General features: G+C 36.0%; 1 protein-coding gene across 1 annotated transcript in view; it reads right to left on the minus strand.

Annotated features, from left to right (window-relative positions):
* The window catches only part of LOC124237572 (gamma-aminobutyric acid receptor subunit beta-1), a 350,803-nt gene that overhangs the window by 83,100 nt on the left and 245,592 nt on the right, over nucleotides 1–22,111 (minus strand). Inside the window, exon 5 of the mRNA XM_046657368.1 lies at nucleotides 3,266–3,348. Coding sequence (XP_046513324.1) covers nucleotides 3,266–3,348 — 83 coding nt within the window. The remainder of the gene's footprint in view (nucleotides 1–3,265; nucleotides 3,349–22,111) is intronic.

The raw sequence follows: 22,111 nt of genomic DNA on the forward strand, positions 1-22,111 counted from the left end.
AATTAGATGACATTAAAGAAAAGCAAAACATCTTTAATTTGTCTCAAAGGACCTAACCGAGTTAAACCTTTCCCCATCCTTGGGATTGTGATGGAAGAGAATACAAACTAGTAAATTTAGTAAGGTAGGTAAAGTTTCTACTCTGTTGATCACAAAAGTGTAATTGGTTCAATCTTACATCAGTGGAAAGTCTACTTTATCATTCCTATTTCCCCACTGACACTGGAGCCTCTCATTTGTAATCACTTTAAAGCTCAGTTACAGTCTTCATAAACTGTCAGCTCAGGGAGAGCTGTTTCAGCAAATAATGCAACGTGTTTCTTCGTGAAGGGTTAAAAATAGATGAATAACAGATTCAGTATTTATTAATACTTAGCACATATTGATTCCGTACTTAGGCAGGAACCAAGAAAGCTCATTCGAACTCCACATTATTGCCATATGTTACTTCATTGCTTGAAGTTATTGCTCTTAAGATCTCTTTTTGTTTTTTTTTTGAGGAAGATCAGCCCTGAGCTAACATCTGTGCCCATCTTCCTCTACTTTATATGTGGGACGCCTGCCACAGCATGGCTTGCCAAGCAGTGCCATGTCTGCACCCGGGATCCAACCGGTGAACCCCCGGCCGCTGAAGTGGAGCGTGTGAACTTAATCGCTGGGCCACCAGGCCGGCCCCTTCTTGAGTCCTCTTTACATTGGTTTATCTATTGTTAAGAAGGGGTATATTTTAAGTAAAATATTAAAACTAACAACGTGGTCCTTTGAAGCTTTAAAAATTTTTAGGGTAACATCAATGGAACCAAGGGCTACTTGTTTCTGCACCCACAGATCACCCTCGCTCCATGGTTGTAATCTGACCCTTGACCTAAAAGCTAAGTTCTGCTTCAGCCTCTGGGATCTGTTCTAACCTTTATCAGGGATAATTTTGGGAAATACAGATCAGTCTTTGATTGATTCAGCATCCTCAGCTTGGCCGAGAGTTGTTCCAGTTGGTGCTATACTTCTAATCATCGATGTTCTGCTCCCTTGCTCGTCTGCTGACTGTACAATTTTATGATGGTGAGTAGATTACCTGGGTTTGAATCACCACATCATGCCTATCCTTGCCCTGTGGACTTTGGGAAGTTGTTTTACGTTTCTGAGCCTGAAGTACATCACCTCTCAAGTGTTGTTACGAGTACTTATGTTACAGAGGTATTTTCTTAAAGCCTAGCTTTGATCTGGCAAGTAGAAGGCAGTTTCATGTTTTTTCCCTTTCTCCCAAGTTCCTGCCTTCATAAACCCCTCTACACAGATTCTTATGGGCCTCAGTTTCTACTTTGATTTAGGTAAATGTCTTTAGAGACTAGAGTTCTGTTATCTCTTGTTGGATCACTTTGATGATGGTCACTGTCTGCCTGCATTCCTATCTATTCACTGGTTTTAGGGTCCCAGTTACTATGCTTCATCCGTTTGTCCAGACAACTGGACAAACTACTGAATTGCCTCAATGACTATCATATGCTTGGGCCACTTCTTATTGCCTGACGCCATATTTTATGATTACTTTGGTCTATCTGGCTGTTTGAGCTTCCCCCATCGCTGCCCTAAAAAGGTTATGTTTAATTTATGCCTCATTTATCATTTTAGTTTGGTCATTATATGATATGATAAATGGAACTAAAATCATCTATTTTCTAAATATGAATTAAAAAATTGCTTGCTTAAAGAAAAATATAAACCTATAATAACAGAAAAACTTGATATGCATTATAAAATAAAACCTGCATCTGGGGAGAAAATGCTGATAATTTTAGCACTTGCAATTTACAACACAGAATCAATTTAAATACTTGTCAAAATTCATTGCTTCTTTAAGTGAATGATGTAATCCGTAAGATCTTAGAATTTCGACAGGCTGTCATATCCTAAGGCTGTCCAACAGAAGCAAAGGTAAAAAGTCAAATCAATGGAAGAGAGGTGAAGGGTAAAAGGCAACCCATATAAATCAACAATCCATGAGTTATCCTTCTCTTTCCATGTCAGTTCCAAAAGCTGACAGTTTACTTGCTTAGCTAAAGTTCTGCCTTATTTATAAAACATTATTAGCCATTGATAAATAACTGGGTTCATATTTTATTCCTATGGTTTGAATTCGTCATTGGCATCCAAACCAAAAGTCATCATCTCTACTTTCATATATTAACACCTTTCAACCAACTTGTTTATATAATGCATTTTGAAATTAGAATATTATTTAAAGAATAGTTTCTGAATTTTTTTGTCCATTCCAGGTTCAAGCAGTAGTAGATCAGTGTCTATGTCTGAATCTATATCTACATAAGCATCTTTATGTATTTCTATGACTGTATTCAGTAAAACTAGAAAACTGATGTAATTACTTAATAATTAGACACTGGGGAATACTTTTATTCTTCACTAATGCTATAGGGTCACTTGGACTTCCCCCATTTTCCTTTACCATTCTGATGTTTAGATCTGGAAAGCATTTTAAATGAACTAAATAAATATTTGCCTATTTTCACATTACATTAAGTGGTATTATAATACATTGAATTAGATATTGCTCCTTTTTGTGCCCCTGAAAACCAGGAAATGGTCTATGCCTGTTATTCACAATAAATGGCCTCAAATACCTACACGTGGATGACTGAGAAACAATGAAACAAAGATAGTTAGATTAAATCTAAGTGACTAAAGTATTCTAATTGTTAAGAAAGCAATCAGTGAAAATCAGCCCAAGAAGGCAAACCAAAATCAGTCACTAGATCTAAAAAACATCAAGTCTTGGGTCCAAAGCATAAGCCTCATGAATACCTTTTATCATCTTGTTCTTCCCATGAAGAAAGACAAATGCACATAAGACTCTACCATAATGTTTTTTAAAAGATAACAATTTAGAACCCTTCAGGTGGACAGACTATAGAACCCAAAACAATCTCATGAAATCTTTTTATATTAAAATGTTTTTTCTCTCTTATTATTGCAGCTTGAGTATTGGAAGGCCTTGGGAGAAACTCTATTCTGAGAAGGAGAAAGCATGTTTATAAATTTTTAGCTAAAGTAAGTGAACTTAATGGTTCAAAAAAATAACTGCATTGAGCCACCAATGTGAAGGAAAATGTCACTAGACTGTGAACCCCTTGAAAAGTTGGCAGAGTAGTATAGCTAAAAATATCCTAGTGCCAATTACTCGGCACAAGATTGAATTTAATTGGGTCAAGCAAACATCCCTCTTTCTCATTTCCCTGTCCAAGTAACTCACAACTTTCAATCTCCAGGGTGCAGTTTTGTTCATCCAGAGGATATCTTCGTAGATCCATCATACATGCAGCTGTGGTTGTTATCCTGTCAGGATGAGAGAGAGAAAAGACAGCACTGTAAGGATGATGACTTTCATTTCCAGGCTTCCCAGCCCTGAATCACCTTTACCAGTTGCCTTCAAGATTTTGTGATTAAAAATTTTGAAGGTGGGCAGATTGAGTTTGAGTCTTTCTTTGTTGCTCACTAGCGGTGTGAACTCAAGATGGTTAATTTGTCTCCATGAGCCTCAGGCCCCTTATCAATCAAAACGCCTACTGCATAAGATGGCCATGAGGATTAAAAGAAACAATATGTGCAAAACTCTTAGCCCAGTGCCCTGTACTTAGTAAGTACTCTACAAATGATGGTCATTATTGTAGCTGCTATTATCCCACAGCTCTTCCTATATTTACTAGCATCCTAGGAATGTCTCTGCCAATATCTGCAGCAAGTCTGGCCTTATGAGTGGGAGGATATCTATCCTATGCATCAAAGCCTACTTTCCTCTCCTGCTACAACCTAATAACAGAACAACAACAACCCTCTCCCCCTCCCCCCAACCCTGCCCCCATGACTTTTGGTGCCTCACATTACCCACTATTAAAGAGATTTGTCAAATACATTTTGAGACCCTGGTCCACCTATACTTAGCAGGTAGTGTATAACCAGTAAAGAAACACTGTGGTAGGATGGGTGTTTGCACCATATTTACCAGCTCCAGTTGGGCTTACGTGTTTATGCAAACCCCAGGACTCTGACTCTGGATATCCTACCTGGGTTTCACCACTATCCTTCCATTTTCTCTTGCCTGGGTTGGTTTCCTGGACTGTGGAGTTTGAGAGTGACTTAAATTCATATGGCTAATCTACTCTTAGAAACATTTTATATTACTTTGAAATTGACAAAGTACTTTTCTTAAAAAAAAAAATTACGCGTTCCTCATCCACGAAGTAATGTGTAATCATAATTCAAAGAATTCAAAAGATTCAAGCTCAATAATAAATTTCCTTTCTACCTTAATCCCCAGGAGTTACAACTTTGGAAAATTGCCACAGATGCTCTGTGCCATACAGTTTTGCCTTCTTAGGAGCAAACTTCTTGGATAGCAGCCTACCACTCCCCCTGTTCTGAACCTTACTTGTTTTTGTTAATAATACATCTTGGATTTGGTTCCAAATCAGTAAATAATAAGCTGTCTTTAGAAAGATTTACTACAATGTGTTTAGTTGTATGGAAATACCATCATTTATTTTCCCAATCATCCTTTGGTGGACATATACATTGTCTTCTCTCTTTTATTTTTACAAATGAAGATACTTCTAATATACTGGTACACTCTACTATGTCTGACTACATCTGTTGGCTATTTGTCACGGAATTGTTAGAAAAAAGTATTTGCATTTTAAATTTTGCCCTTCACAGGGGTTGTGCCAATTTGCACTCCCATCAACAATGTATACAAATTTGACAAAGGACTTTTCATACCCATGTTTTTTGAGGCTGTCAAAGTGAGTTATTGTTTTAGTCATTTGTGTTAACTTAACAGGCACTTCTTCTTAAAAATATTATCAGGAAAAGCTCTAGCCCTTCCCAATTTCTCTTTGGCTTTCCTCATGAAAGATGGAAGTTCACAGAGGTGAACATTTGGATATTCCCTTTGAAGTCTTTCTTGGACAAGATCTTGGTCAGTTTAATCAGATTTATTGGAGCATCAGGCAAGACCAAAAGGAATTTTAAAGTTCAATTTAAAAAAACTGTTTCTCAAAGTGTTTTACAAAGAATTTGAAGACTAGTTGAAGACTAGTTGTATTCCAGAATTTAGCACATAAAAGGATTTTACTAGATTCCTTCTTGCTTCCTGCTCCCATGATCACATGAATTGATTAATTTTTCCACTTAACAATATATCATGAATATCTTTTGTTGCCTGAAAATACAATTCCACAACATTATTTTTATGGCCTGTGTAGTGTTTCAAACACCCTTAATAAGACAATACTATAAATATTAAAAAATGCTTTAAAAAATCATTTATCTACTTTACTATATTCTTTGTTTAAACAGCTGCTTATGAATTAAAAATCACGAATAAATGAACATTCTCTAGAAATTACTGAAGTGTGGCCAGCCTTATGGTCCTGTGACTTAGCCAATGAGTCTCAGTCAGGACAATGTTTCCCCACAAGGGACATTTGACAATATCTGGAGACAGTTTTGATCATCAGGCTGGGGGTGGAGATTTGATACTGGCGTCTAGTGGGTGGAGCTCAGGGATACTGCTAAACATCCTACAATGACCAGGACAGCATGAAATAGTAAAGAATTTTCTGTTCCAAAATGTCAATAACACCAAGGTTGAAAAACCCAGCTACAAAGGTGGTTTTCAAATATTTTTCCTATGAGAAAAACTTTAATAAAATGAAATCTTACACAGAATCTCAACATATCAAATACAAATGAAGTAAGTGAAAGCCATATTTTGATAATATAAAATTACCTAATAAGTTCAAATGTTAACATCTATTTTAATGAACCCGTGAATTTGAAAGCAGGGATTATGATGATAATTGTCTTAAATCGCCCTCAGCACGAATTATTTTTGTGTTGTATTTTATTTGTATAGGATTGAGAAAATCCTAATAAATAATGAAACATTTGCTTCTAAAATCATACATGACTGGCCACTGGCTACCTTGAAGCAGGGGGGGAAGTCCTTTGTGCCAGGAAACCACCTCTATAATCAGCGACATCTTTGCAAATGGTTCAGATACTTTCACAGGTGGTTGGTCTCTAGTAGATGCTTAGTGATGGGTTAAAGGAAAGCTTTACTTGGTGCTCCATGCTCTGCGTAAGTTAACCTGGCATAACATGTTAATATCATAGTGGTCTTGAATGCATTAAAATGTGGCACAGGACACATTACAGTGCACACGTTTCTTAATATAGTACAAAATAATTATAATATTTCAAAGTCCAATTAGAATCAAATATTTTTGGAACTATTAAAGAGCTTTAAGGATACTTGAGAACATCATTTGAGCCCCATTGGTCAGCGTATCTGACTTAACGACCTCATTTTCAGACACATGTCATCTGGCTAGTTAACCACATCATATCAAAATCAGGACAAGCATCAAAATCTTATGCCGAGCAAATGATTCACATATTGTGAGGCTCTGGAGTTTTAAAACACAATTTGGAAAGCCAACAAAGCATTGTCTGTAAAGTGAATAACTAATATCTCATGCATATGGGTCCTACAGATGTGAGTGATAAAAAACAAACAACTTTTGAACGTATGACTAAATTTACTATTGCTATCCATTATGATCAATCCATTCTGAAATCAATAGATGTAAGAAATGTAATTAGTATCACCTTGTGAAACTATATGTCACACGAAAGGGTTGTGTATGACCTGATGTGTTTTCAACTATGATCACCTGGACCATTTTCCTTCTCCTGCCCCACATCCTGCTATGATATCAAAAGAGATGAGCAATTACAACTCAGAAAGGGAAGGAATCAAGGCAGCTCCAAGAACATGAGTTCTGAGAAGAGCCTGATTTCTTTGGAGAGCATTGACATTAGTGATATAACTTCCTTCTTGGGATCTATCTGGTCCAAGTTTCAAATTCCCAAGAGGATTTTATTGGCTCAACTTGGATTAGGTGCCACTTCTCCCAAAATTATTTAGTAAGGACGGGAAGGAAACCTACACAATCAAATATGGTCACCAGGGATCCGCAATAGTCTCTCATCTGAGAAGGAAGAGATCATTGAGACTGAGACAGTGACCTCTCTACAAACAGGTACTCATAAATTCATTTTGTGGTGTGTAGAAATATATGCAACAGAGTGTCGGGCTCTGCTAACTTAAGGGTTTGAAATTTCTAGATTTTGTAATAATTATGTCTAAGGGAGCTGAGCATCCTGAGCTCTTTGTGAGAAAAAACAGCTTAGCAAGAATTCCCAGGATCATCAACAGAAAGAGAAACGTCTCTGGGCAGAGCTCTGTTTAGCCCTTCTGTCTCCTGGGTGTGGAGTAACAATGATCATCTCTAAGAGGCACTGCTCCCTGTGTTTTCCGTTTGTTCACCTTGCTGAACGTAATTGTTCAGCAGTGGTTCAGCACCTCTACAATTAATTAACACGTCCACATGGATATGTACTCACACCGTGGCTGAAGCAGCCTCATATTCTCAGTCTTCTATGGAATGAAAGGTGTCAAAGATCACAAAACTGAATGGGTTGAGGTCTTCAAGATTGAAGAGTTTTTTGAATTTTCTTTTTAACTTTTCACACTCAAGTCATTCCTTCTGAGTGTGTGAAAATATTATTATTGGCTGGTAGCAAATTAAAATACAGTAGAATAGAACCAGCTAAAGACAAAAGCATTAACTGACTTTTTCTGAACACAGACTTCCCAGAGGTACAGATTCATGACAGCTAACATTCATCTGTCTTCTTCCAAAGACATTTAGAATGGCTTACATTATAATCCAATTTATTGACATTTTGAAGGTTAGGTCAGAACACTATAATAGGTTGTTAGTTAGAAACTATGGCCCCATGATGCTTTGGAATGAACGGAAATCATGTTCCTGTAGTATTCATTTATTAAGGTGGATGCTGTATGGCCATTGACCTTAAGAGTCACTGTAATTAAAAATCATGTATTTTTGATGTCTAAGGGCAGCACAACTCTCTCATTGCTGACAAAACACAATCCAGGAAGTCTTGGCCCACAGTAGCTTAGAATGTAGCTCCACACACACACACACATATACACGTACACACATATACATATGGAGAGGGCACTTTTGTAAATAATAATGTGAACTTAAATAAATAAACAAATTACCTGCATATGGTTGAGATTTTCCTATAATTTTCAATTTTTTTTTTGAGGAAGATTAACCCTGAGCTAACTACTGCCAATCCACTTCTTTTTGCTGAGGAAGCCTGGCCCTGAGCTAACATCCATGCCCATCTTCCTCTACTTTATATGTGGGATGCCTACCACAGCATGGCTTTTGCCAAACGGTGCCATGTCGGCACGTGGGATCTGAACCGGCAGACCCCGGGCCACTGAGAAGTGGAAGGTGCAAACTTAACCGCTCGGCCACCGGGCCGGCCCCTATAATTTTCAATTTTATAGAGAAGAGATCCCAAGTTTTAAACCTGAACAACGTAGAACGTAGCTGTACAACTTAATAGAATCTGTATGAAAAGACTATGAGAAAGGAAATAAGAAAAAAAGCTTGAATATGCTGAATTCTAATCATACTCATAAGATAGGTGAGATTGACAGTGAGTAGCAGTTATAAGATGGGTATCAGTATCTCTTAGTGAAGTTTGTTTGAAGAATGGCCCATGGCTTCTTGAGCCTCTATGCTGCACCCTTAATCTAAGTTGGGTATGCCACCCACAGAAACTGATGAGAGAAGGTGGATGGTTAGCCTAAGTCATGACCAATAAACACACAGATCTTTTTTTTTCTCTTGGCTAACACTTATTGAGTGGTGAAAAGAATATGTATTATCTTCATAGTTGGCACCAAATTTTATTTTAGGTATGCTACTACATTTGGGAAAATACCTCGGGATTTGAAGCTGAAATCCCGAGGGTATGAGACATAAATGATAAGAAAACAAAGGGAGATAAAGGACTGTGTGAGAGTTAAGAGGGATTTAGGTGTGGGGAAGCACAATGATGGAGTAGCAAAAAATTTTTAAGAACAGTCATGTTTAATATTCAATTTTAAGATTCTTGCATTACCATGATAGTAAATTTTTTTCTATTTACCTAAACCAAGCCACACAGACATATACACACACACACACTAAAGACTTGTGTAAATGTTTTATTTTTATTCCTGTAAGGGCCCGAATTCCCTATCTTGGCAACCTTCATGGAGCGGTAGTCTATAAATTGAACCAATTCAGCAAAAACTTTATTCTGAAACCAATTCAGAATTTCAAAGTCAGCAATGGCCAAATCACGTAAGCCCTGTAGGAAGCCTCCACAGTCCTGGAGAAAGTTTGGATTCCCACAAATAATAAATTGTGGGTTTAATCTCCTCTTACCCAGATCTTAAGGGGCAGAGAGACCTTACCTAACACGTTAGAATCCTATATAATGGGCGCTGTGCTAAGCACCTTACACACTGTATTAGTTTCCTATTGCTGTTGTAACAAGTTGCCACAAATTTAGTGGCTTAAAACAACACAAATTTATTCTCTTATAGTTCTGGAGGCCAGAATTCCTGAAATCAAGGTTTCAACAGAGCTGTGTTTCTTCCGCAGGCTCTATGGAGAATCTGTTTCCTTGCCTTTTCCAGCTTCTAGAGGCTGCTTGCATTCCTTGGCTCATGGCCCTTCCTCCATCTTCAAAGAGCATCATTTCATGTCTGCTTCTGTCCTCACCACCTCACCCTCTGACTCTCTTGCCTTCCTTATATAAGAACACTGGTGATTACATTGGGCCTGCTCAGATAATCCAGGATGATCTCATTTTAAATTTCTTAAATTAATCACATCTGCAGAATCCTTTTTGACAATGTAAGGTAACATATTCACAGGTCTTGAGAATTAGGGCATGGTCATCTTTGGAGGGCCATTATTCTGACTACTATCCACGCATTATTTAATTTATTATTTACAATTGCCTTATTATGTTGATGCATTTTTTTTTAAAGATTTTATTTTTTCCTGTTTCTCCCCAAAGCCCCCGGTACATAGCTGTATATTCTTTGTTGTGGGTCCTTCTAGTTGTGGCATGTGGGACGCTGCCTCAGCATGGTTTGATGAGCAGTGCCATGTCCGCGCCTAGGATTCGAACCAACGAAACACTGGGCCGCCTGCAGTGGAGCGTGTGAACTTAACCACTCGGCCACGGGGCCAGTCCCTGTTGATGCAGTTTTATGCCGATTTCAAAGATAAAGAAACTGACACCTGATGGGATTGAGAAATGTTTCCAAGTTTACATAGTCTGTGGTTGGTATTACTGGGATTCAAATTCAGATATGCTAGACTCAAGAGCTAAGGTTTATTGTTTCTCCAGTTATTGTCTTCAGGCCAGATAAGTCTAAGCAGAAAACATTTGGTTCGGTAAGCTTTCTCCCACAAGCATTAAAACAAAGTAAAAAAAACCCCATAAGAATCAACCTTACCATATATTTTTAGTGTTCATTTAGCTATCAGTAATTCAGGACATCTTTTACCCAATCAATAATGAGTATAAAAATGATAGAAGACAACAGGAATCAAGCAATCCTGTGAATACTGAGGCTACAGCAGTTAAAAATATCCAACTGCATGGCCATGCTGGCTGTAGTAATTTTTTTTTTGTTTGTTTGTTTTTAATACTGTCAGGTTTCAGATGATAGAAGATAGAGCCACTGCCTATTGGTTTCATAAAATAGCCAGGTAGGATATGCTTCTCTGTCATTTGGGACTATTTGTTATCTTTGCCATTTTTCTAGAAATCCAAATGTCTCACATCAGAGAAATATTTACATTATCAAGAAAGCATGAAAATCTCTCAGGAGGCAGAGAGTTCAATCCTACACTTAGTGTGTCGGTGGCATTTTGGACAAAAGATGTCTTAACCTGGGTTTGTGACGTTCTATGAACAGAGGTATTATGTAGGTGGATGCAGTGTAGAACAGGGAAAGGGAAGAGGATTATTACATGCACATACAAGTTCAATGCTTGGTACGTAATAATCACTCAATTAACTGTAGCTGTTATTTTTAAACTATGTACTTCTCAATAAATAAATGAATGCATGTAAGATTACCAATACATATACATAGTAAGATTAATGTGTGATCATAGTGAAATACAGAAAACTATGGATAAGAGAATAAAAATGACCCATAATCTCATTACCACAATCTTTTTTTGGGGGGGAGGTGAGGAAGATTGGCCTTGAGCTAACACCTGTTGCCAATCTTCCTCTTTTTGCTTGAGGAAGACTGTCCCTGAGCTGACATCTGTGCCAATCTTCCTCTATTTTGTATGTGTGATGCTGCCACAGCATGGCTTGATGAGCGGTGCAGAGGTCTGCACCCTGGATCCAAACTGGTGAACCCTCGGCTGCCGAAGTGGAGCGCGTGAACTTAACCACTACGCCACTGGGCTGGCCTGTCATTATCACAATCTTATCATCAGTTTTCTTTCTTCTAAGTATATTGTTTATTAAACTTTATTAAGTTGAAATTACACTGTATTCAACAATTTCACTTGCTACTTTTTGGTAAGAATTTTCTTAAATCAGTATTCTCCACGAATACAATTTTAACAGATTTTCAGGATTCTGTTATATAGATTCCCCATGATTTACTTAACCATTCCTCTGTTGGATGACATCATTAGGTACTTTTTGGTGATACTTTAAAAAATCCACACTGAATAAATAGCATTCTCTTTGCTACTCTTATTTTTTAAATTTTTTGATTCCAGGTTTCTGCTTTCTTTTTCTCCTTCTTTTTTGTACTTTTAGTGCTGAATGTTAATGACACTCTCTCTTCTCAGTGCAGTTCCAAGCAGTCATTTGCAGGTAATTACCCACATACCAAATGTTGTGGAAATGGGCTCTTTTTTTTTTTTTTTTGAGGAAGCTTAGCCCTGAGCTAAAATCTGCCTCCAGTCCTCCTGTTTTTGCTGAAGAAGATTGGCCCCGAGCTAACGTTCATGCCCATCTTCCTCTATTTTATATGTGGGATGCCTGCCACAGCATGGCTTGCCAAGGGCGCGTAAGTCTGCACCCAGGATCCGAACTGGTGAAACCGGGTTGCCAAAGTGGAATGTGTGAACTTAACTGCTGCGCCAGTGGGCTGGCCCCTAAATGGGCTCATTTTTATTCATTTCTATTGGGTCATGGTGATTCATGAGCCACTTTGTGACTATGAAAAGCTGTTCATAATTCAGGGCAGCCTGGGGCAGGGGACCAAAAAAAAAAAAAAAAAAAACTGAAAAGGTCCTAATAGGGAAATAGTAATTAATAGATTCTTATCAAGGATCCAGTGCCAATCTCAGTCATGTTTTGCCATAGATGTCTGGCTGAATTCAAGACAGACTATTTTTCCCAAATTATATCACTATATTCATAGAGCTGTGGAGTATAAAAACGTGTATTAAATTTCTACCCTGTGTAAGGTTTCCTAGTAGTAGTTAGCTGAGATATGTGTTAGGAGGCAGAAAAAATAAGGCTACTTTCTTCCAATCAGAGCATGTTTATTCTCATCATCTTGATAATGAGGAATTTCTGTAGTGGACAGACTCAGGAATTAAAATAATAACAAGCTCTTAAACCATGGGAAGGGACTTAGAAACTGAAATAAAAATCAAAGTCAAAGAAAATGTTTTCTTGTATAGAATGCCATGACTTGGTAATCAATAAGTATAGGATAGTTAAAAAAGGACTCAAACAGAATTAGGAGGTAAAGCTAAGGTACGGGTCTTCTTTCACTGTTAATTTTTGGGGAGGGGGGCGCTTATTTGTAAAGCTGCTCTGTTATTTGGCATATTATGATATCTCCCAGAACAAAGAGCTGGCACGATTACCAAACCTTGTTTAAGATTCTCTTTTCTTCCCTTTGAATCTCAATATCATAAACATTTTCTTCCTCGGCATCAGAATTGCAATTTTTTCAGTATGAAACAATGCACTTCATGTTGGACATTTAGTGGTTTCCCATTTTATCAGTTTAAAATTAGGCTAAACGTTTATGTGAATATACAGCTTTTTCCATATTTTGGCTTATTTCTTTAGGATAGAGACACAAGTAGGACTACTATATCCAAATTTTTATGGCTTCTTACAATATGTATGACCAAAATGCTTTCTTAAAGAATGTCCTAAATTATAACGCAAGAGAGTATCAATTTCCCTATGCTACTGGTCAAATGGATACTGTACTGTTTTGGTTAATTAAAAAAATGGTGCTTTTAATTTGTTATTTTAACTTTTTGATTGCTAGCACAATAAAATATTTTTAATATATTTGTTTACAAGTTGTATTTGGAACCATTCTTTCCCTGGAAACTAAAATTCTTAGTGATGTATAAACTCATGATTAAAGGAAGACCAATAATAGAATTTTACCAAATATCAGGCAGGAGTGAATAGAATCCCATTGTGGATTAACTTTGCTGCTGTCTTGCTTAGTTAATTAGATGAATAAATATAAATTGAATTTAATATCTTTGTTGACATGTAGTTTCATAGTTTTACTATTAAAATTCTTTGAGAGGGAGGTATAAATTATGGAAATAAAAATCTAAAATGAAGCTATGTTGCTCTTTGGGTTCACAATGAACACCATCATAACTAAGCTATTTGAGAGGTAATCATGTATTCTAAAAGACAAAAATGGGAAGTGAATTTTGTATGTGTTCAAGTCAATGATGAAGTGTTCCAGATGTTGCAATAATAATAAAATACAATTTCTGTCCCTGTGCTTTTATAAAGCTTATATTCCCAATATGGAGCTACAAAATATAATTAGATTTCTTTTCTATTCATTTTTATAAGTGCAATGTTAAATAGGCAAAATCTGGAGGGTTCCGTATGACGCAGACATTCTACTTGTAGATGCCTGCTCAGTTGCATACAAGGAGACATAGCAGAGATGCTCATCAAGCACTCCTTGTAATAGCAAAAATGAGTAAATGCCCCAATGGTCCAGCAGGCAAAATATATACACAACCCTGGTGCATATACAATGGGATACTTAAGAGCAGATAAAAGGAATGAACTAGATGTACGTCTATCAACATGGGTGTACCTCACACACTGTTGTGTGAAAAAAAACCCCAGGGGGATGACTACAGAAAGCTACACTTATTTAAAACTTTGCAAGACTGAATTATATGCTTTAGTAAATGACACGTGCAGTAAAATACAAAAATATACATTGAAATGAGACACAGCAATTTTTGCATAGTAGTTGTGTCTGGAGAGGGAGAGGTAGGGGAGGAGGAGAGAAGGGATGGGATGGAGATGGAGTTGTAGCCATCTCTGAAAGTCCTCCTTCCCACCCTCTCCCTCATCTTTCTTTGCCTCTCTCTTTTCTTTCCTCTTTCCTTCCCTCCCTCCCTCCTTGCTTCCTCCCTTCCTCCTTCCCTCCCTTCCCTCCCCTACATTCCCTGTCTTCGCTTCCTTTGTCCATATATCTGTCACTCTTTCTTTAAAGAAAGATGAAGCAAACAGAGCAATGTGTTAACATATTTTTAATCTCTCCATGAGTCTTCAATTTGATGTTCTCAGATGAACAGATAAATCCTCAAATAACCCACTTACACGCCGACTTTATATCTAACTGGCATTTAATAGTGAACAATGATTATAATCTGAAATGAGTCCCTTCAGTCAAGAAATCTATCAACTTACATGTCTTAGTGTTTGGAATTGGTATATATTTCCTCACATTTCTCATCGCAATTTGTGATTATACATTTATTTGTTTGATTACTTGTTTCTTGTGTGGCTGTTTGAATAGATGGTAAGTGCCACTAGGGAAATGACCTTGAAATGATTCATTTACCAGTGTCCAGCCCAGTGTCCAGCACAGATGTGTAAATGAATGGAATTAATATGTAACTTAAGGAAATATTCAAATCATTACTTCTCTAAAGAAGACAGAAAAAGACCACTGTGTTGTCTTTATTAAAAAAAACTATGCCAGTGTTGTTTGGAATACAGATTTAGGATTAAGATTCATTTCCCCCACCCTAATTCAATTTCTTATTAAAAACCATCTTGGGTGCATTTGCTAAATCAACAGTCTCAGGCTATTATCAGCTGGATCATTTCTAGGGTCATGAAGCTGCCTGAAACATGCTTAAATTAAGCCAGTTATCATAGGACCTCTAATCTGCTGTGTTTTTTTGGTGCTCTGTGGCTTAAGAGAAGTGGCTGTAACAATGGTATTTGCATTAAATAACCCAAAGGTAAACATAGGCTCAAGCACCTGTTCTCCCCTTGCTATTGAACCCATAGACTAGGGTCTCAAGGTACAAAAAGTTGATTTCCTTTCCAGTAGCGAAATAGGGACTGTCCTCGCCAAAAGGATAAATGGAAGGGGCCCTCAATGGTTAATCCGTATCAGACTTCCCTCTCCTCTTAGGTGAGTGGGCCAGTAGCTGGGCTTTTCTATGTGAAAAGCAAGAATTTACATGGCATGAGAAGATTTTTGTTTTTAATCATTAAAACATCAAGTTTATATCAGTACTATTAGAAAGCTAACTTCATAGGCAGTTAATAATTAATAATTTGGGCTGTCTGGCTGATTTTTTGATTCAAAAAATGAAGGAATGTTTAGATAAACTAAGAACTGAAACATACATGGAACTAAACGAAGAAACTAAAAATGTCTTATAACAAGGAGTAACCTGACATTCTTCTTAAATATGTAAAAAACAAAAAAAATGTATATATATAAATAACACACCCTTAACATTTAAAGTGTAATTTTAAATGTCATCATTATTCTCCACTGAATATTAATAATGAATATTTATCTATATTTACATCTGTTGGTATGCAAATACATAACTTATGGTTATCTCCGAAGAAGGCTGAGATTGGTTTCTTAAAAGACAAGTATCAATAAATTACATAATTCACAGAAGTTCTGTGAATTACCTGCTTTTTTAGAGTAGTTCTTTCTTTTTAACGAAAGTTTTAGTCACTAGAAATTCAGGATAAATAAATGTGCATTTCTTATCATCACCCCTCCAGCTAAAAATAACCGAACAAAAAAACTCTTAAGTATACTTTATTCAGAGACGATACATGAGCTCATATATGGATTGCTGAAGTTAAAGTAAATTCTTAAAACAAGGGAGATGATATATATAGCTTTACCCAAGTTACATTAAACATAAAGTGATTTCTCTAACCAGTACCCTTGAGAATAAGGAAATCCATTTTGACCATTTTCAGGTTTATGGAAACCTGAATGCTCCAATTAACTGTAGTAATTAATTACTCTGAACAAAAGACTGTTTTAGTACCCTGACCATTTAAATGAGTAAACAAGCAGTGCAGTCCTATTATCCCAAAACTGCATAAATTAGAACTACATTTTAGTGGAGACCATTATCTTACTAAGTAAATTCAAAATGCTATATCCAATAAATCTTAATCTTAAATTCTAATTATTTATTAATAAAATATTGTGCAATAAATATATGGAACCTAGTTTTGAATATTCCATGTGCATAGTAATTTAGGTTTTGAAAATACGATGCCTCATAGCAAAGGATTCTTGACTTTTATATATTTTGAAATATTTGAATGCAGTTTATTAGCTTAATATTTATGAATCTTGTACTAATTAATCCTCAATAATATTATAGTAAATGGTGCATTTGAAAACATTCAGAATTTATAATATCACTTATGTCAATGGAAGGTATTATGGATAGAACAAAGCGTAAAAAGCAGCTCCCCTTAAGAATCATTGCATAAACTTTCACATTCAAATTTTTTACCAATAAATTGTTTTATTTAATAGAGAAATTTGCATGCTACATTTAAAACAGCAAATAGACAAATGGAAGTGGAAGAAACAACACTAGGCAATTCACATATATTATTTCCCCAAATCGTCACAGTATCCCTCTATGGTGGGAGTTGTTTTGAGGTCAGGAGAGAAATCTGTTATATTGGAGGAGGGAAACGTATTATGACCAGAGCTTTGTGCTTCTCTATTTCCTTGTGACATGCAACAAAAGTGTAGATCTGAATTTATAAGTACTGTAGGTGTATTTGTATCTGTAACTTAGAAAGGCGTTTACCTCTCATTTTGTAGGGAAACTTGTGAAAGATCTTGAAATAAGCCAAAAAGATTACTAGATATAGTGGTCAGGGTTACCTCTCCCTGTCTAAGAGCTGTTTTACAACTCTGTATATTATAGAAAAATGATAGTAATGGAAACGATTCTTATGCATAGATTGCAATGGTAATTGATTATCGCCCTGTGGGTATTGGCCAGTTTTGCCAGTTTGCATCTATTTGTAAATTCCTCTCAGTATGCTATGTCTCTTCAGTATAGCTACCCCATGGATTCTCCTTTGAACTGGTTGTAACATCTTACCAGTTCTCTCATTAATGAATGAATTATTGAAATCTTTGACGCATGCTTATTTTATATTTTTACATAATTTAATTTTTAAAAAGTGATTGCCCTTTATCAGTTTTGGAGGTAATCTGTCAAGATGACCAGTGGGTTTACCTAACAGAGCCAGGCAGAATGTGTTGCCAGAAAAGTGTACTTTATAGGAGACTTAAGCTCAGACATGTCTTTTCTTGGTTCCCAGAGGTGAAATATGTATTTATTGATTTATTTTAAGGTGAAACTCAAGAATTTAACTTTGCTGACTCTGTTTCTCTTTTTTGCCCCCCTCTACTGATTTTTTTGTTTTGTTTTTGTTTCTGGTTTGCTTACAGCCAATAAGTTATTCCCATTGGTGACAGCAACGATTGAGAATTTGGTTTCATGGTCTGACGATTTAATGATTCCTATAAATAGGTTAATGGATTAGAGTTAGAGTTCTATACTCTGTTCGATGAGAGGCAACAGAGAGTCTGGTTTGTTAGTCTTTTTTGTTTGTTTTATCTATTTGTCCATTTCGAACTCAAGTCAGTTAAGAATCTTGTGCCCAGTGGAATGGAAAACAGCTGTTTGATATCTGGACCATGAGTCTCTGTGTTTCTATATTTCCTCTTGACCTGTGACAAAAGAATAGATGTGAATTTATAAGTACTTTAAGTGTCTTTGTATCTATAATTCAGAAAGACCTTTACCTCTCATTATATGAGAGTATTAATAAATTAAATCATAAAGTCTTTTAATATAACAAAGCTCTGTCCTGATTGGTTTATTTAGGTAAATAAGTGCTAATAAAAATAAAATATTCCTAAATTCCCAGAAAATAAGGAAAAATGTACTTCTAATATCTTAAATGTTCTAGACTTAAAATATTTTCTTATAGAAGCTAGCTCAGAAACATTTTAAGGATCCAAGTTCACCTAATTAAGATAAGTCTTTGGTAAATGGACCTAGTTTAAAAATTTTGGTTTAATATAAAACAGCTATGTCTTTTCTGATTAATCAGTATTAAATATAATGCAAGCATACGTTTTATTCTAGTTTGGTTTGCTTTCCTTAAACTTATACAGGTTTACTGATCAAATATGCTAACATGAATACTACATAATATTTAAGATTATGAAAAATGCAAATTTGTATCCAAATAAATTGAATTATTATTCTGACAAACTTCAACAGTAATTACGTTTTATAATATGTCAGCTTCAAGACAATTTTTGTGATACCTAGTTTAAAGCCTTGGACTAATATTAAATTGAGTGAATTAATGGATAATAGTTGGGTACTTAGATAATTTCTAAGTAAATGGTATATTTAAACATTGATTACTGATCATAATTTTAAGTTTATATACCTTTGCTTCTTATTTTTTTAGGCTGTGGAGTGGCTATCGCTTTGGGGGATGTTAATGAATGTGTTTATTTTTGCCACTTTAAAAAGATGTTAAAAGGACATCTATGTCCGTAAAAAGTTGTGTTGTGTATGCTCATGAGCTCTGCTGGTTTGCTGAAATGCTTATGTATGAGTTTTCAATTTTCCACGCCTTAGTTTTCTTTGTGAAATATAAGTTTAGCTTTTTGGTTAAAAGTTATAATTAATAGGGCTGGCTGAAACTATTCTAGGAATAATAATGACAAAGAAATGCACTTGCATATGTGTGTCTTTATTATCTAAGGAAAAAAAAAGTTTTTTTCCTGAAGCCATGGCTCTCAAAATATTTGATCTCTAGTTTTCTCATCATTATTTACCATATTTGAAATTAAAACTGAGAAAAATTTTAACATGTATTTATTGATTCATTTTAAGAGAGTGAAGATGAGTGTATTGCATGTTAGTGTCATTATGAAGATAGTTATGATCACATAGACCCCTTGATAAAGAAGCACTGTGCTAAAGTGAAGTGTATGTATGTTCCAGAATATGAAAGAGCATGACAAATGACAAACTTGGAAAGTGAATTTTATTTACTTTGATTTATAATACCTATATATTTATAAGCTATGCAATGTATTAAAATTTTAGAGACGTTTAATTAATCTTGATAGGCTTGCTTACTTGATTTACTAAATAATGCCTTTTCCTACAAAGTGAAAGATTATTTTTTATCTTCTGTGCAATTGGTTACCTAAATAGGGAAGACTCTGTCTCTTAAGTTTCTGTGCTTTCTACTGACTTTATTATGTCCCTGATTATTTAAGGGGAAAAAAAGACAACAAATCTGGCACTCATGACCGTATCTCAAACAAATGTTCAAATCTCTGACAACTTTTGTGATTTTGCCATTCATTCTTAAGTGAGATCGTATATATGTACATTCATATCTATATCTACAGCTGCACTTCCCTCCACTTACATCTATATCTGTATCTAAATATATATTTATATTTTACATGTAAAATTATCTTTCAGTTTTACCAGAGGGGCCTTGAAAAATCACAAAGTAATTCCGCAGGAACTACATGTAAAGAATCATCAGGTAAGAAGACATGTGCAGCCCGCCCCCAATTAAGTTTGTACAGGTAGAAGGTTATTAATGTATATATATCAGAAAGAGTAGGCCTTATGGAAAGTCTCTGGAAATTTGTCAGTGCCCTTGCTTTCCATAATATGTATTAACCTAAGGAGAAACACTTGTCAAAATTCTTACCGAATAGTTCTGTCTGGTTTTCCTCTATTTATCAGAGTCCTGATAGGGCTTTGCCTGAAGATGTTAAGCCACAAGAGTATAGTATTTTCAGGCATAATTTCAGCTATTATTTAAAGTTTTCACTTTTCTAAAATCTTATTTCCTTAATTTTAATCTAGCAGCTTCTAGACAGTAAAGTCTTATTCTGGCACCATGTGTGCTATTGAGATTTACTTCTATACAAAATTGCAACATAGTGATAACAATCTTTCAGCATTTCCCACTGCATTTGGGGACCCTATATCCTATTTGCTACATCTTCCTGCCCTCAGCACAACTGAGTCCCATTCCATGAAGGCTCTTGATGTTCACTGCTATCTCATTTCTACTTCTAGGTAATGCAGTGCCAGAATATAGTTTAAATGTAGGGGTCTATAAAAGTTCCAAGGCTAAAAATGGTTGAAGCACTGGTGGGGTCAGGTTTTCTGGAACATTGTCTCTTGTTACGATTTAGCTCACCACCCTGGTCTATATATAGAGTCAATAAGGCTGGCAAATTGTCCTGGATCACACCTGGGCTTCCATTGCTCACCCAGTATTCCTCTATAATTTTGACAATTGTATCTACTAATCGGTAGACTAAACTCCTAAAAATAAGACACATACTATTTTAGTGAGCACAGATAAAAAACCAATAGAAAAAGGAATTCCGTTTAGTAGAGTTTAACTTATTTTCCCTGAATGCGGGCTGAAGGTTGAGAACAGAATGTACAGGTTGTTCACATCATTTAGTTTGTTATAATCTATGGGAAATCTCCCCCACCCCCAACAGCGATAGCAGCAGTCTTTCATTTGTGATTACTATCATTTCAAGTTTGACTTACATTGTGATGTAATGGGATTGCTATACGTCAGCTGAATCTTATTTCAAGAGATTAATGTATTTTTTTCCTGAGTGAGCTCATTTAAAATAATAGTTTCAAAATGGAAACAAAAACTGACAGAAATAAAGGCTCTTGAAAATGTGGCATTTCTCTAGTTTTCACTCAGACAGAAGGGGGAATTGAAAGGGTCTCCGTGGACCAATGGTCTGTGTTTCACATCATCACAGATGATAATGGATCCTCAGGGAAGAGTCAAAGAATTCCTCTGTTGCTGATGTGCATGTCTCCCTGGCTCAGACTATAAAAACTCAGCCAGAAACAAAAAATCTCTGATGCTGATCCCTCTACTCACTCACTCACATTTATTGATTCTCTCTATAGTAGGCACCATGCTGGTGAATGTGTGCAAAACGAAAACATGTACAATGTACACAAGGAGCATACAGTATTAGAAATATAAGATATGGATGTAATCTTTGTGGTTAAGAATGTGAACTCTAGGTAGACACCCTGTGTTCACAGCCAGGCTCCTTTAGCTACTGACCTTTGGCTGGTTATTGGACTTCTCTGTGACTCAGTTTCCTCCTTTCTAAGATAGGTTAATATTAGGATTAGATAATATAATACCTGTAAAGCATTTAGAAAATTGTCTCAAAGGACAGGACTCAGTAAATGCTTGCTATTATTATGATGATTAAATTACTAATCAAAGGAACCTCCAAATCTCTAAACATCCCAATCACGAACCTAAAACATTCCAGGAGCTACTAGACCCTAAGAAAACATAACTAAGATAGAAGGCCTATCTTCAAGGTGTGAACAATCTTGTGGGTTGCGCAGACATTCACATCAGTGCTCTGTGATTAGTATTACAGTAGATATCTCTATGTGGAATGTGTTAGCTATCTATTGCTGCATAACAAATTACCGCAAAAATTAGCAGCTTATAACAACAAATATTTGTTATCTCATAGATTTTGTGGACTGGGAATCTGGGATTGATGTGATTAGGTGCCTCTGCCTCAAGGCCTTTCACAAATTGCAATCAAGGTGTTGGCTGGGACTGTGGTCTTATCCGAAGGTTCAAGTGGGAGAGGATCCATTTCCAAGCTCACTCACATGGTTGTTAGTAGGATTCAGTTCCTCACATGTTGCTGGACTGAGGGCTTCAT

The sequence above is a fragment of the Equus quagga genome, chromosome 3, assembly GCF_021613505.1.
Source record: "Equus quagga isolate Etosha38 chromosome 3, UCLA_HA_Equagga_1.0, whole genome shotgun sequence".
NCBI classification, from domain to species: Eukaryota; Metazoa; Chordata; class Mammalia; order Perissodactyla; family Equidae; genus Equus; species Equus quagga.